Consider the following 12673-nt stretch of genomic DNA (forward strand, 5'->3'; position numbering starts at 1 on the left):
ACCGGTTTTATTGATAAATTGTTATTTCCAAAACTCATCTCTTAACCCTGAGTTTCAAGACACTAAGCAAAGCAAGACTTGAAATCTGGCTTGCTGAAGGGACTTCCCTTTTTCCCTCAGCCCAGACCTTATGTGGCACATCTGAGGCCTCTGCTGTGTATAACCAGATGGCAGCCTTGGCCAAATTCATCACCAACCCTTACAATTAGGTTAGTAGGTCAGCTGCACTTATCACCTAATTACACCATCATTTTATACAGAGTTCTCTTTATTTTTCAAAACAAGATCTCAACGCTATCAGAAAACAGTCAAGAAGTAACTTTTATGACCTGCATTGTAACAGTGACAGTCTGGCACTCTACAGACCTGTTGGAGTAACCTTGAACAGCCTTACTGGCAAATTTTGGGCTGAAGGACTGAAATCTGCACTTCAGCCTCCTAATTGCCAGAAATCCCACTGGCCCTCAGCACACCCCCTTACAACACAACACAACACAGCACCCTTGGAAGGCCATTCCAGTTGCTACATTGCGGAAACTAGAACAGGCTACAGTGACTGACCACTTCTAACTGCATATTTAATGTAACTCTTGTCTCTTCAAACTGTGGAGAGTTACTTCATCCACCTGTCAGCTTGCTCGATTCTTCTTCCGCTAGAAAGACATTCATGTGCTCTCAGGCGACCCTGCATGGTCCTACACCACAAAATCCATCTGCCTGAATGAATTCCCAGCCATTTCCATAACACAAGGTAACAACCAGAGGACCTGGAATTGAACTCAAATACACATGTCTGTTAAGTACAAATGATAAATCATCTAACACAAGAAAAAAAGAAAAAACAAAACACAAACAACTCATTATACTCATTATTTTAACACTGCCTTGTCTAGGTAAGGCCTGGCAATTAGGAAACCATTTAAGACACCCAGGGAACTGTTATCTTCTCATTGCTGTGTAGGTCAAGCCAAATTTTCCTCCCAAGGAACTGCAACCTGAAGTAATTCCCAAAGTCTAGTTAGAAAAGGGAGCATTAGTGGGACTAACTACAGCTTAGGTTTTGTTGATTTGTTTAAAAAGGAATCTAAAAGAGTGCTGTGACATAGCTTGTGATGGAAGATAATAATTAAGAGATGAAGTACACGCGGGCCCTTTGGGTTTTCTTCTGCTAGGAACCAAACCAAAACCTCATCTCTTACCCTGAGTTTCAAGACACTAAGCAAAGCAAGACTTGAATTCTGGCTTGCTGAAGGGACTTCCCTTCACCCAAACCCCCAGATAAGTCACCTGGCTGAAAAAAAAGAGACAGAGGTATGGAGTGTAACACATTTCTTGAAGAGGCACAACTGACACCCTTCGAGCAAACTTACTCAACATGGAGCTGGACCCCATCCAGCTACGAAGAGGCAGTTGGCTGGGTGTTTTTGGGTGTCAGTGCAGTTACAAATGGGCAGATCTGACCAGCGGCGACTGCAGGACAAGGACTTCATTGTCTCCCAAGGCCTGTTTGCAGCTGTCGCTGTTACAGACGCAGTGGTGACGGCGCAGCAGTGCAAAGCAAGTCGCCCGCTCCTCATAAAACATTCTTCTCTTGGCTTTTGCTTCATCTCAGGAAGAGTGAACCTTGGAAAGCAGAATTCCTATACGTCCACCGCTGCCCCACAAGCCTCCCATTGGTCACACGGAGGCTGGGTGAGCGGCAGTACCAAATGCACACTGCAAAGCAAGGGCTCTCCTAGATGCAGCCACTTCATACCTCCCAGAGGTCATCTGTGCCATTCGATAAAAACGCAGCTTTTCAGTCAGCTCTTTTACTTGACAGAATTAACTAAAAGGGACGAGCTTATTCAAATCATCAGCGTGCTGGGAAGTCAGGGCAGTTTGAATACGGCAATTCAGAGCAGCAGGACTCAAAAAAAAAAGCAAGATATGGCACATTTGTCAAGTCATTACTGCCTTCTAAAGTGGAGTTTCTCTAGAACCACTTACTCTGAACCCACCATGTGAAATTACATCATTTAATAAAACTTTTAAGTTCGGGAGAGCTGCAGTGTAACCTTGACCCACACAAGGAGAAGAATGAGGTCTCCCCATTCACTCCTAATGAAAAGCCTTTTCTGTTGAATGTGTGTTAAATGGCCACAAGTAGCTGTGACACTTAGGTCACCCTTAAGAGCCTTTAATTTGAAGACAGAAGATAGTTTCAGTTGACGTTGGAAAACGCATGGGAAAAGAACCAAATAAGCCACAGACACAGGCCCAAGCACACACATTCCCAAATTTCAAAGCTAGCAAAACTGCAGCAACACAACCGCTATTTTTATCCCACCTCTTGCTATTTATTTAGATTTGAGCTTGGGAGGTTAATTTCTTCAGTTGCTGCACAATTTAACCAGCCAGGAAGTTTTATGTAGGAAAACTTAAAATGGCTTTACACGTTAATGTGATATTCCTTAAGGAAAAAAAAAAACAAACCAACAAACAAACCAAAAACAACAAACCCACCAACTTGGAAGTTGCGGTTTCCTCCTCCACAACTGTATTTTTCCAAATGCTTTGATAAATAAATAGAGCCTCCACTTTTTGGCACTGGTAAGCACAACATATATTCAATTGTATTAAATATCCCATAGCAAAAACTTATACAGTTGGTGAACTTAAAATTAGGTAAACTAAACTAGAGCACAGACTAGTGGTTTTGAAGTATCGATAGGAGGTTATTTGCCACCTGACAGACCTCAAGGAGAAACTCCACACATAGCTCACAACCTGTCGTTGTAACAAAAGAACTCAAGAGCCATTTTCATTAATTAATATATTTTCTGCATTATAGTTAACATATGTACTTTCTCCGTGTCATCCTTATATCGTTAAGTATTGATATTTTGTTATATTCAGACATGAGTACATTTTCAAAGTCTTTTGCAATAAATATCATAAAATAATAGAGATTCACATAATAAATATTCTTTACAATAAAAAAAGTTTTAACAGACTTTTGTCTTAAAAATAGTTGGGATTCAACTTTGTGTTTTATACATAAAATATACAAAAAAGGACCACAATTTGTGGCTAAGGCAATAAAACAGGGACAGAATAAAATTATAAAGTACGGAGCAGAGCTAAACTCACTAAACCAAAGGATCACAAGAAACTTGAAGGATTCAAGAACATTTAGGTGACTCAATGACACCTGAAGGCTGTTTGGATACATGAACACCACCAACTTTAATATCAACTGATACTGACAGACTATAAGAACGGGATTAGGAGGGTGGAGTGAGCAATATCCTTCAAAGATTGGACAGCAAAAGAAACAAATGAGTATGTTGCAGCCACAATGTCTCCAATGTGAAGATCTACACGGTGTAGCAAAAACTGAAGTTACACTGAAAATGTAAAAAAAAAAAAAAAATAAAAACCAAACCAGGAGACAGGGTAATTCTCAGGTCTGAGAATGTTCCAAAAGTTAAGACAAAAAGAGAGGGAGGCAAGGGGGAGAAAGATGCAAAAAGAAGCAGGCTGCTTATAGAAGAGTCAGGCCTTTCATTTGGTGAAGCCTTTATTTTTCATCCCTCTCCAGAAAGAACACACACGAAAAATTATTTCACAATCCAGCTCACTCAGGAAAGATATTCTTCCTTGGCTACCGGGAGGTTAAGGAAAGAAAAAAACCACCATAAACTGCTGAGAAGGAAAAACATCTTTGGGAAGAGAGATTCACGGAGCAAGAAGCTTCAAGAGCCCAGTGAGCCCTCACTGTCTCTTTCAGGAGTGGTTCTGTTAACAAACTCAAAGACCCTGCCCAAGTGAGCGGCAGGTGCAGATACCAGGTCCACACTTACCAAAGAGCAGCAACGACTACGTGAAACACTCCACGCTCAGCCAAGTCAATAGGAAGAGGAGAGCAAAGATGCAAAGGGAAGGACTTGTGTATCTGAAGCTGGGGAGACAGAAAGGAAAGGAAAAGGACAGTCCTCCCAAAACAGGAGAGGAAGGGAAGAAGGAAAGGAGAAAAGAAAAAACAAAAAAAATCAGCTACAACCTGAAAAACTGAAGTTGGAGGAAGTAAACCTCCCTCCCAAAATCATGAGGGCTTGCCCTGACCCCGGGAGGGGCAGCTCTCCAGTTTACAATAGACCGTGTTGGAGTTCTTGCACCGGCAACCCGGACGATTGACGCGGTCGTAGCACCCTCGGCAGAGTTTTAGGCATCCTTTGGCCGGAGGGTAGCAGAGCAAGCAAGGCAGGAACAAGGACATGGCTCCCATGCACAGGTACCTAGAACAGCAGTGTGACTGGGAGCAGGAGCAGGGATTATCCGCGTAAGAGTCCCCTTCATCGTCGTTGGAACAGTGGTAGAAGATCCCTTTGACCAGGCACATGCAGGTGCCGTACTCCACCATGCTCTCGGCCGAGCACAGGCACTGCCGGTTGCAGGCCAGGCAGGACGGCAGCGCCCTCGGCGCCGTGCACTCCCCGCACTTGCACTTCCCGCACTGTTCGCAGATGAACTTGTGCTGCGTCAAGTCCTCTTTCAAAGGACCCTTCAGATCATCCACGATCAGGGACGACTGCTTGGGCTGCGCCCGGATTGTCCGATCGGACCTGTGGCCGGAGCCCGGCCGGGACGGCGGTGACCGCCCCAGCAGCCCTTGCTCCGAGGAGGCGCTGCTGTTGCTCCCGGAGCTGGCCGCGCTCCCCGTGCTGGTCGACCGGCTCAGGACGGGAGCCCTCGTGCTGTGCTGATGCGCCACGTGCCCCACGTGGCTGGACCTGTGTTCGTAATTATTATTCACATTAATTGGTATAATCTCGTGAGTCCTTTCGTGCTTCTCCTGCCTCGGTGCTGTCCTCGGAGCGGACTTTTTCACCACAGACGGACCTTCGGTGTATTCGTTGCTGCCCCTGATGGCCTTGATCTGGTCCAGCGACAAGATCGTCGTGGGCTGGCTCTCCCTTTCATAGTCCAAGCGCTGCCGGCTGTCCAAGGAGGGCTGCTGAATCACCACCACGGAACCGCCGCTGCCATGCTGACCTTGGGGCTCCATCTGGAGTGATCTCTGCTGCTGGCATTCAGCGGGAACCTGGCATGCATCTGAAACCCTGGAGTAAGAAGAAGACAGAAGGTGTAAATAAACACCGCGTGTGTACATGTATACACACACACACACACACAAGATCAAGGGCAGAAGAGGGGTAAAGCACGGGAGACTTTCTGAAAACAGAAATGATCTGGCAAAGCCCAAACTGCCCGAGCCACCTGGTACTGATCTCTTTCAGCAGGGGATTACAGCAACGCTGAGGATCTGGCCAAAGTCCAGTAGTGGGGAGAGTCTGGGTATGGCATCATAGATGAGGAATGCAAAGGAGACCCCATGCCATTTTAAAAAAACAGCGTTAGCTGGTATGCTTGCTTGGCAAGCCATGGGAAGTGCTTCTCCCTTGCTACTGAACTCAACATCTGCCTAACTAGCAACAGCAATTCCAAACGCCCCCAAAACTCAGTTGGAAACAGGCAAGAACACCATCCTGTTCATGTTCCACATGGCAGAGTAAGGAACACGACCAGTTCTCACTCTTCTCCCTGAATCTGCAGCATCAGAAAGCTCAACAGATTTGCTTCCTAGTGCATTTGGAAAGTCTCCTTCCTAAAGTGACGTATGCGCATTACACAGTCCTGAACTAAGTGCTGTCAAGTGGCCAAGACATTTTCTATGAGAAAGTAACTCAGCCTACAGATCTAACAGGCTCCTTATAAAATTAAAGCAAGGGTGCAAACAACCTGTTTTCAAGTATTTCCTGACCACAGGCCAGGGTGTGAAAGAAAAATGGGGTAGGAAAGGCTAAGATCTAACTAGGTGTCAGACAAAAAGTACCTGAGGATTCATAAGAATGTTAAGAGCAGATAAAAAAAGCCCCAACAACAACCTCAAAACACAAACAAAGAACAAATCCATTTTCACCAGACAGATTAAAAGCTTCTCAAATAAATAAAACATCTTCTAGTCTTTCAAATAGTAGAAAAATAGTAGAACTGTCACATATTTCTATCCCTTTTCATCCTCCCTAGGTGGCAACATGAAAATTGCAATGCTCACTCAGAAAGCTGCAGTGACAGTTCTGGACCTATGTAGAAATTCAGCTGAGTATTTATATGCAACATTTATACAGGGAACCAAGGAAAAAAACCCTGATTTTCTTTACTGTCAGCCAGAGGAAAAGTCCCTTTTCACTGCCCTCCAAGACGTCATACCTGTTTACCTGAAAGCAGGGAAAGGTGCTATCAAGCATTTCCAAAATTCATCCAATAATCCCAAGAAAGTGTCTTGCCTACCCAGACCCACAGCCAGCACAGAGCTGTTCCCCACTCCACAGCACAGGGACGGCAAGAACAGGAAAGCTTCTTCTAACCCAGTCAGCATGAACCGCGAGCGACAGCTTCTGCCAGGACACAAAGTCTTTGTGCTCACCCGGCAGTCAAAGACTTCACTTTACATCTAGCGTCACCTGTGTGGGCTTTAGGGCCACCAGACTAAAAAGAAAAACCAAACACGCTCACTTCTAATTCATAAAATACAATCTCAGACCGGTTTGGGTTGGAAGGGACCTTAAAGACCATCCAGTTCCAACCTCCCTGGCCATGGGCAGGGACACCTTCCACTAGAGCAGGTTGCTCAGAGCCCCATCCAACCCGGTCTTGGACACTTGCGGGGATGGGGCAGCCACAGCTTTTCTGGGCAACCTGTGCCGGGGCCTCACCGCCCTCACAGCAAAGGATTTCCTCCTACCCCACACAACAAGCCGCCTCCTTCACGAGCGCTGAATACAAATCCACAACAGACCAAGGGTGAATGAATGCGAAAAGGGAAAGATTTACAGCTGTACCAGCCAGGAGCTGGGCTCCCCGGGGGATGAAAAACAATATCCCAAGAAAATGCGAAAGACATCCAGTGCCATCTTTGGGGGGAAAGCGCAACATCAACGCGGCGCAGACTGACAAGCCCAGCTGCAGACCGGGGCGAGAGTTGAACCAGCCACCTCCACCCCCGCGCAGATCGGTCGTAAACCGGTTCCCCCCGGACAATAAAATAAAAATAAGCAAAACAGAATAATAAAACAACGTACGCTGCAGGCGGCGAGAGCCCTCACGGTTCTGCACCCGGGGGCTGCGCTCCCTCCCCGCACACCTCTGGGGGTGGGATCCCCCTTCCCCCTTCCTTTCCCTCCCCTTCTCCGCACCCGCTCGGACACGCCACCAGCCCCCCCCGTCCCGCCCCGCTCCCGCAGCCCCGGGCGGGCGGCGGCGCGGCGCCCTCTGCGCCCCGAGCGGAGCGGATCGCGGCGCTGACGGAAAGGAAGGAAGAGGAGGGGAAAACGGGGGAAAAAAAAAGTTATGAATGAAAACATGGGCGCTTTTTTTTTTTTTTTTTAAATTATTTTTCTTTCCCTCCTTCTCTCCCTTCCGCTGGGGAGGGCAGAGCGGCAGAGCCCGGCGCTGCCTCGGGAGGGCGGAATGCCCGGCGCTTAAAGCGGCAGCACCGGGCAGGGGGAGCGGCCGCTCAGCCCCGGGGGGTTCCCCGCGCCGCGGTCCGGCACCCTCCGCACCCCGCCTGCCAGGAGGGCTTGGCGGGTGTTCTGCACCTCCTGCTCGTTCCCTAGCCCACCGCGGTGCCCCGCGAGCCCCTCCCGCGGGATCCCGGTCCCTGTATTCCAGGAGGGGGCCGGTGGGAGGGGGGCCAGGGCCGCCCCTCGCCAGGCGGGCGCCGCTGCGCCCCGCGGCACCTGTTCGGTGCGGCAGCGCCGGCCCCGCTGCGAGCGCTCGGCGGGGTCCCCAACTTACTGATGTATCTGCGGGGAGTCACCGGGAACGGCAAATCCAGCGGGCGGCGAGGGGCGGCGGGGCCGCGGCCCCGGCTCCTCGCCCTGCCGGCCCCGCGGGGCGGGGGAAGGCCGGCGGGCTGCGCTCCTCGTCCCCGCACAGCCCTCGCTCGCCGATCTCCACGTCCTAGTGGGCCAGCGGAGGGAAGCCCCGCTGTGCTGCTCGGCGCAGCCCCCCTCTCCCGGGGGTCAGCATCAGCCGCCCGTCCCCGGGCTCGCTCCTCCGCGGGGCGCCCAGGGGAGCAGCGCTCTCCTTCGGCAGCGGGGCTCTCCGTCCGGAGGCGACGGGCAGCAAATCCAGCCCTTCCTGCAGAGCGGTGTGTCTGGATCGAGCCTCAGGCAGCGGCAGGCTGCGGCAGGCAGCGGGGCTGTTGCGATGCAGGTCTCCGGGAAGAGGCGGCGGGTGCGCGGCTCCTGCTCGGGCTGTTTGTTCTCCTCGTCCGGTGAGCGCAGGGCTGCGGTCCCGCTCCGGCGCTCGGCTTCACCGCATGGTCCTCGCCGCAAGTCCCGTCTGGCGAAGTGCAACCACAACCCCTGGTGCGAGAAATTTTGGTTGGAGTTTTTTTTCGTTTCAGGTTTTTTTTTTTTTTTGCCCCCTCCTTTTTTTTTTTTTTTTTTTTTAGTTTTCTTTCTAAACCAACCACGAAGCTGCTCTCGCTCTCCAGAGCAAGCTGCGAAAGGAGCCAGCGGCAGCGCGCAATGGCCCTGCGAGCTCCCTGCACGCAGCCATGTGCTGGCTGTCGCTGCCGGGGGCCGGGTGACAGGCTCGGGGCACGGGGCAGGACGCGGTGGCCGCGCACGCCGCAGCCCGGCACCGGGGGCTCCGCAGGCTCCTCGCGATCCCGAGAGGGTCGCGCCAGACAGACCCCTTCAGGTTCGGGCGGGACGGGCAAAGACACCGACCCGGAGGTTCTACATGACCAGCGAATCGCGACCAGCTCGGCGCTGCTCGCCCGAGTTGGGGAGCCGACCCCCGGCTCTCCCGCCCGCTGCCCCGCAGCGGAGCTCAGCTCTCCCCGCACCTCCCGCACGGCGGCCGCCCCCAGCGCAGCGCTAGCGCAGCGCAGCCCGGGCTCGGGGAGGGAGCCCCCGCCGCCCGCCCGCACCTGACCCGGCGGGACGGGGCTGTGCGAGCGCCGCCCGGGCTTACCTAGGGCCGGGGTGAGCGCCCGCCTCCCGCGGCACATTTGGCGGCGCGGATGCCGCCGGGGCAGTGCCGGGGCCGCTCCGCGCTGCCCCCGCCGCCGCGCCGGAGTGAGCCGGGCCGCGCCCCGCCGCTTTCAGCGCGCAGCCCCCGCCCGCCGCCGGCCGCGCCCCCCTGATGTCAGCGTGTCACCGAAATCCCGGCGTGGATTCCCCGCCCTCCCGCCGGGAGCCGCTCCCCGCGCCGCGACGGGGGCGGGAGGGGGGGGACCGGCCCCTCCGCGGGCCCGGCCCCCTCGTTGTCCCGGTCCCCCGGGGCCCGGCCGGCAGAGGGAGCGCCCCGGGGGCTCGTCCCGGCGGTGCCCGGCCCGCACACGCTCCCGCTGCCGCCGGGGCACCGCCGCGGAGGGGCTCTGCCGAGGGGCTGAAGTCCCTGCCACGCTCCCCTGACAGCGCTGCGGAGAGATTCCGGTGTGTCTCTTACCGTCAGCGCCTTCCCGGCGGGATCTGGCCAGGTGGAGTAGCCACGCGTTTATATTCACGAGGTTATCTTCTGCTTCTTTCAGCCCGTCACAGAGACAGCTGAGCACCTCGGGACGCACTTGCTCCTGTCATCCTTCCATGAGATAGGAAACGGCGCTTCCCACCGTGTTGCAGCTGGCGCTGAAGGACCGAGGGAGGACACGGGTTATTTATCCTGTTGTCTTTCTCTCCCGCCTCTCCAGCCCAGCCTCAGGAAGGTCCCATTCAAAGCGCAGCATTGCACCTCTGCCATGGTGCTGAAGAGGTACAGGGACGCCTTCAAAGCCATTAGTTTTATGGCCAGATACTACCTCTGATGTTTTTGTTTGTTTGTTTTGAGTGGAGTATTTTAAAAGGCAACTAAAAGAACATGGGAAAATGATGTAAAGGACACCAAAATTCTGAGAATTATTTCATAATAACAAGCAAAGTGTTGGAGAAGTTGAGGCTTCCAGTGCTTGGCTGAAAATCACTGCAGCCCCAAGTTTATCTGAAACGTTCTAACTGGCTTTTTACAGACGTCTTTCACACAAATCATATTCTCCCACCTTTCTGCCTCAAAGAAAAGAAGTATGTGCTAAATATACATGGAGTTGCTTAGCAGGAACATTCATCCAAAAGCAAACAATCCCTAGGAACAAGAACACACTAGTACAGAGGTGGCCCTCGGTGACAGTCTGTCCACCCAGCTCACACTCATGGATGTAGCACAATTGTTTTTCATTAAACTTCACTAAGCTTGGAAAGAAAACACCGAAACCGAAATTTTGAAAATTTCATCATTATACAAAAACTTTACCTCAACCACATATTTCTTTAGGAAGTAAAATCTTTGTGCATTAAAGGTTCTATACTGAACACTAAAACACTAAAATACTAGTAATAATATGACTTCTAATACTTCTGAGCTGGCAATAAACAGTTTGCTGATATAGACAAACCATAAATACCATCTGCCAATTACAGAGGCCCAAGGGCAAAAAATGGCACACAAATCTTTGGCATGGAATAAAAATACCCCCAATTCAGCATTAATGTTGCTGGGGATTTAGAAAATATGGTTGCTTACCAAGAGCATTCTCAGATACACCTCGAGCACAAGCTACATAACCACTTTCAGTGAACTCTGAAAAGTTTGGAACCTATCAGAGTTCAAATTAACAACAAAAAAAACCAATTCCAACTGCAGACCTAAAATTACTAAGAAAATGAAAAAAATTACTCTTGCAGAGTACTCCTTAGCAGTGCAAGTCCATCTCGGAGCCTTTGCAGGTAGCAGGGCTCTGTGCCACCACTGAAAATACATTTAGCAATTGTCTGTGTTCTCACAGAAGTCCATATGCACTTTTCCTAGGATACTACTGTAAAAACACCTCAGCACCCTTCTTTTCACATCCCTAAACTAATACCACCTTCAAAAACCTGTGCCACGTGTAAGAGGTTGATTTTGGAAACACAGTACTGGGCTTAGATGGGTCAGTAAAATAACCAAGAATACTGGCAGCTGCTTACTATCACCTGGCACCCGAATTAATACTTCACTGACAGAAGGGAAAACCCTCCAGCAGAATCAGAAGGCTCTCCACAGACTCAAGCAAATGTGCCTGCACCTCGCACAAGCCATCTTGCTAGATTTTTTTCCTGGAAATTATAGCAGCCAGAAGTTTTGGTTAGCAAAAGGAGAGCTACATTCTGGAGAATAAACTGGCACTTTGGAAGGGCTGACGCACCTTATGACTACGTCCTGGCACAGCCTGAACTCGAGGATTGACACACAAGACGGGAATCCGATGCAACCAAGTCATTTTCCATCTCCAAACTGTCATCCAAAGGTGCCTGTCTCCTGCACTGACAACAAGTCAAGAGAGACCAGCCCTCTATGCCCAAAGTTAATCCTAAAAAAACCTCTGAGAATGAAGTTCAAGAGAGCTGTGATTCAGTCACCATTTCCGCTTTCACTTTTAGGATCACGGACTGGGGATAATCTCCACCCTCTGCAGGCAGATGCTACTTCTCCCCGAGGCAAGCTTCGGTGTGCCAAAAGGCACGTTGGGCAGAATAAAAGCAGAGTCCATCTTTAGGTTTTGGTTGCTTTTCTTCCTAATCCACTCCTAGAAGCGACTTTTATTTCTAGGTAGTGAACTACACCTTTGTAAAGATGAATCGGATCAACTGTGATCCTCCCACTATCAGTAATGAGAAACGCTGCTTCCATGGTGCATCCCACCTGGGAAGGCCGTTATAAATCGCCCTAAGCAGTATCTCTTGGCCCTTGCTAAGGCACAGGTCCCAGTCCAGAAGGAGGACATGCACTCAGTCCCAGTCACAAAGCCAATATGGCTTTGAGGAAACTCGGCAGATAATGTGTTTCCTTTTATGCAAGTTACTTATCGGGTAGTAACCGATCTCCACACTTCTAGAGTTATTGAGGAATCCAAAAGCAATTTAAAAACTTCCCACAAATTACCATTTATAACGAAATGACAAACAAAATTGTTGTGCCAGCCTTACCTATAGCATGTGTAAGGCAGGTATTCCCCCTCCCAGCTGGGCAGCGATGATCTTGCAGAGGTGGGTGTCAGGAGAATCAACTGGAACCTGCAGCTCCCCAGAGGTTGCACTAGATGGAATTTCGTAGGTGTTAATGCTCAAAGAGCCTCAGAAACTCTCGGTGCAAGGAACCCTTATGTGCTTGTTGGGGTAACAGCGGCATAACTGAGTTTTTAACACACTAGTAGGCCTATAAATACTACACGACAAGTGCAAACGGCCTCAAGTTGCACCAAATTTTAGATTGGAAATTATGAAAAATAATAATAATAATAAGCACCGTAGACTGTTTCTTAGCAGCTCACAGAAAATCCTGGCAGTCCTGGCTTAAGCTGGTGCACAAGATGAATAAAGGCGCTCCCGAGAGCCGAAGTGAAAACCACGGGTGCTGTGGTGAAGGACTACCCTGACAGGTACAGTGAATCACTTCAGGGTAAGGAAGAGAAAGTGCAGGCTGATGCGGCAGCGTTTCCGATCACGCTTTCTGCCAGACAGGTTGACCTTTATCTGAGATCAAAGGCACCGGTAGCTGGGGATTTCTTCTTCGGCTTCTGCGCAGGGACTGCTCTCAAAGCTCC

The 12673-nt window shown here is 50.5% G+C and overlaps 2 protein-coding genes across 5 annotated transcripts in view; both read right to left on the minus strand.

Annotated features, from left to right (window-relative positions):
* SPATA5 (spermatogenesis associated 5) overlaps positions 1 to 12673 on the minus strand; it is a 413699-nt gene that overhangs the window by 224540 nt on the left and 176486 nt on the right. The gene's annotated exons all lie outside the window — the stretch shown is intronic.
* SPRY1 (sprouty RTK signaling antagonist 1) lies at positions 3204 to 7982 on the minus strand. 3 transcript variants are annotated; one of them, XM_050320694.1, is made up of 2 exons: positions 7843 to 7982; positions 3204 to 5105 (listed from the first exon to the last, which is right to left on the minus strand). In XM_050320694.1, the coding sequence occupies exon 2, from the start codon at positions 5048 to 5050 to the stop codon at positions 4088 to 4090; it is 963 nt and encodes a 320-aa protein (XP_050176651.1). In that variant the 5' UTR covers positions 5051 to 5105; positions 7843 to 7982; the 3' UTR covers positions 3204 to 4087. The 3 variants fall into 3 exon arrangements, with proteins under 3 accessions (XP_050176651.1, XP_050176654.1, XP_050176652.1); XM_050320697.1 differs by lacking the exon at positions 7843 to 7982 and adding an exon at positions 7128 to 7145; XM_050320695.1 differs by lacking the exon at positions 7843 to 7982 and adding an exon at positions 5263 to 7083.

Source organism: Myiozetetes cayanensis, unplaced genomic scaffold (assembly GCF_022539395.1).
Source record: "Myiozetetes cayanensis isolate MyiCay16 unplaced genomic scaffold, myiCay2020 scf24, whole genome shotgun sequence".
Lineage (NCBI taxonomy): Eukaryota > Metazoa > Chordata > Aves > Passeriformes > Tyrannidae > Myiozetetes > Myiozetetes cayanensis.

What these genes read in the sequence shown, in the direction of transcription:
- SPRY1 (XM_050320694.1), bottom strand. Translation starts at nt 5,050, where the DNA reads ATGGAGCCCCAAGGTCAGCATGGCAGCGGCGGTTCCGTGGTGGTGATT.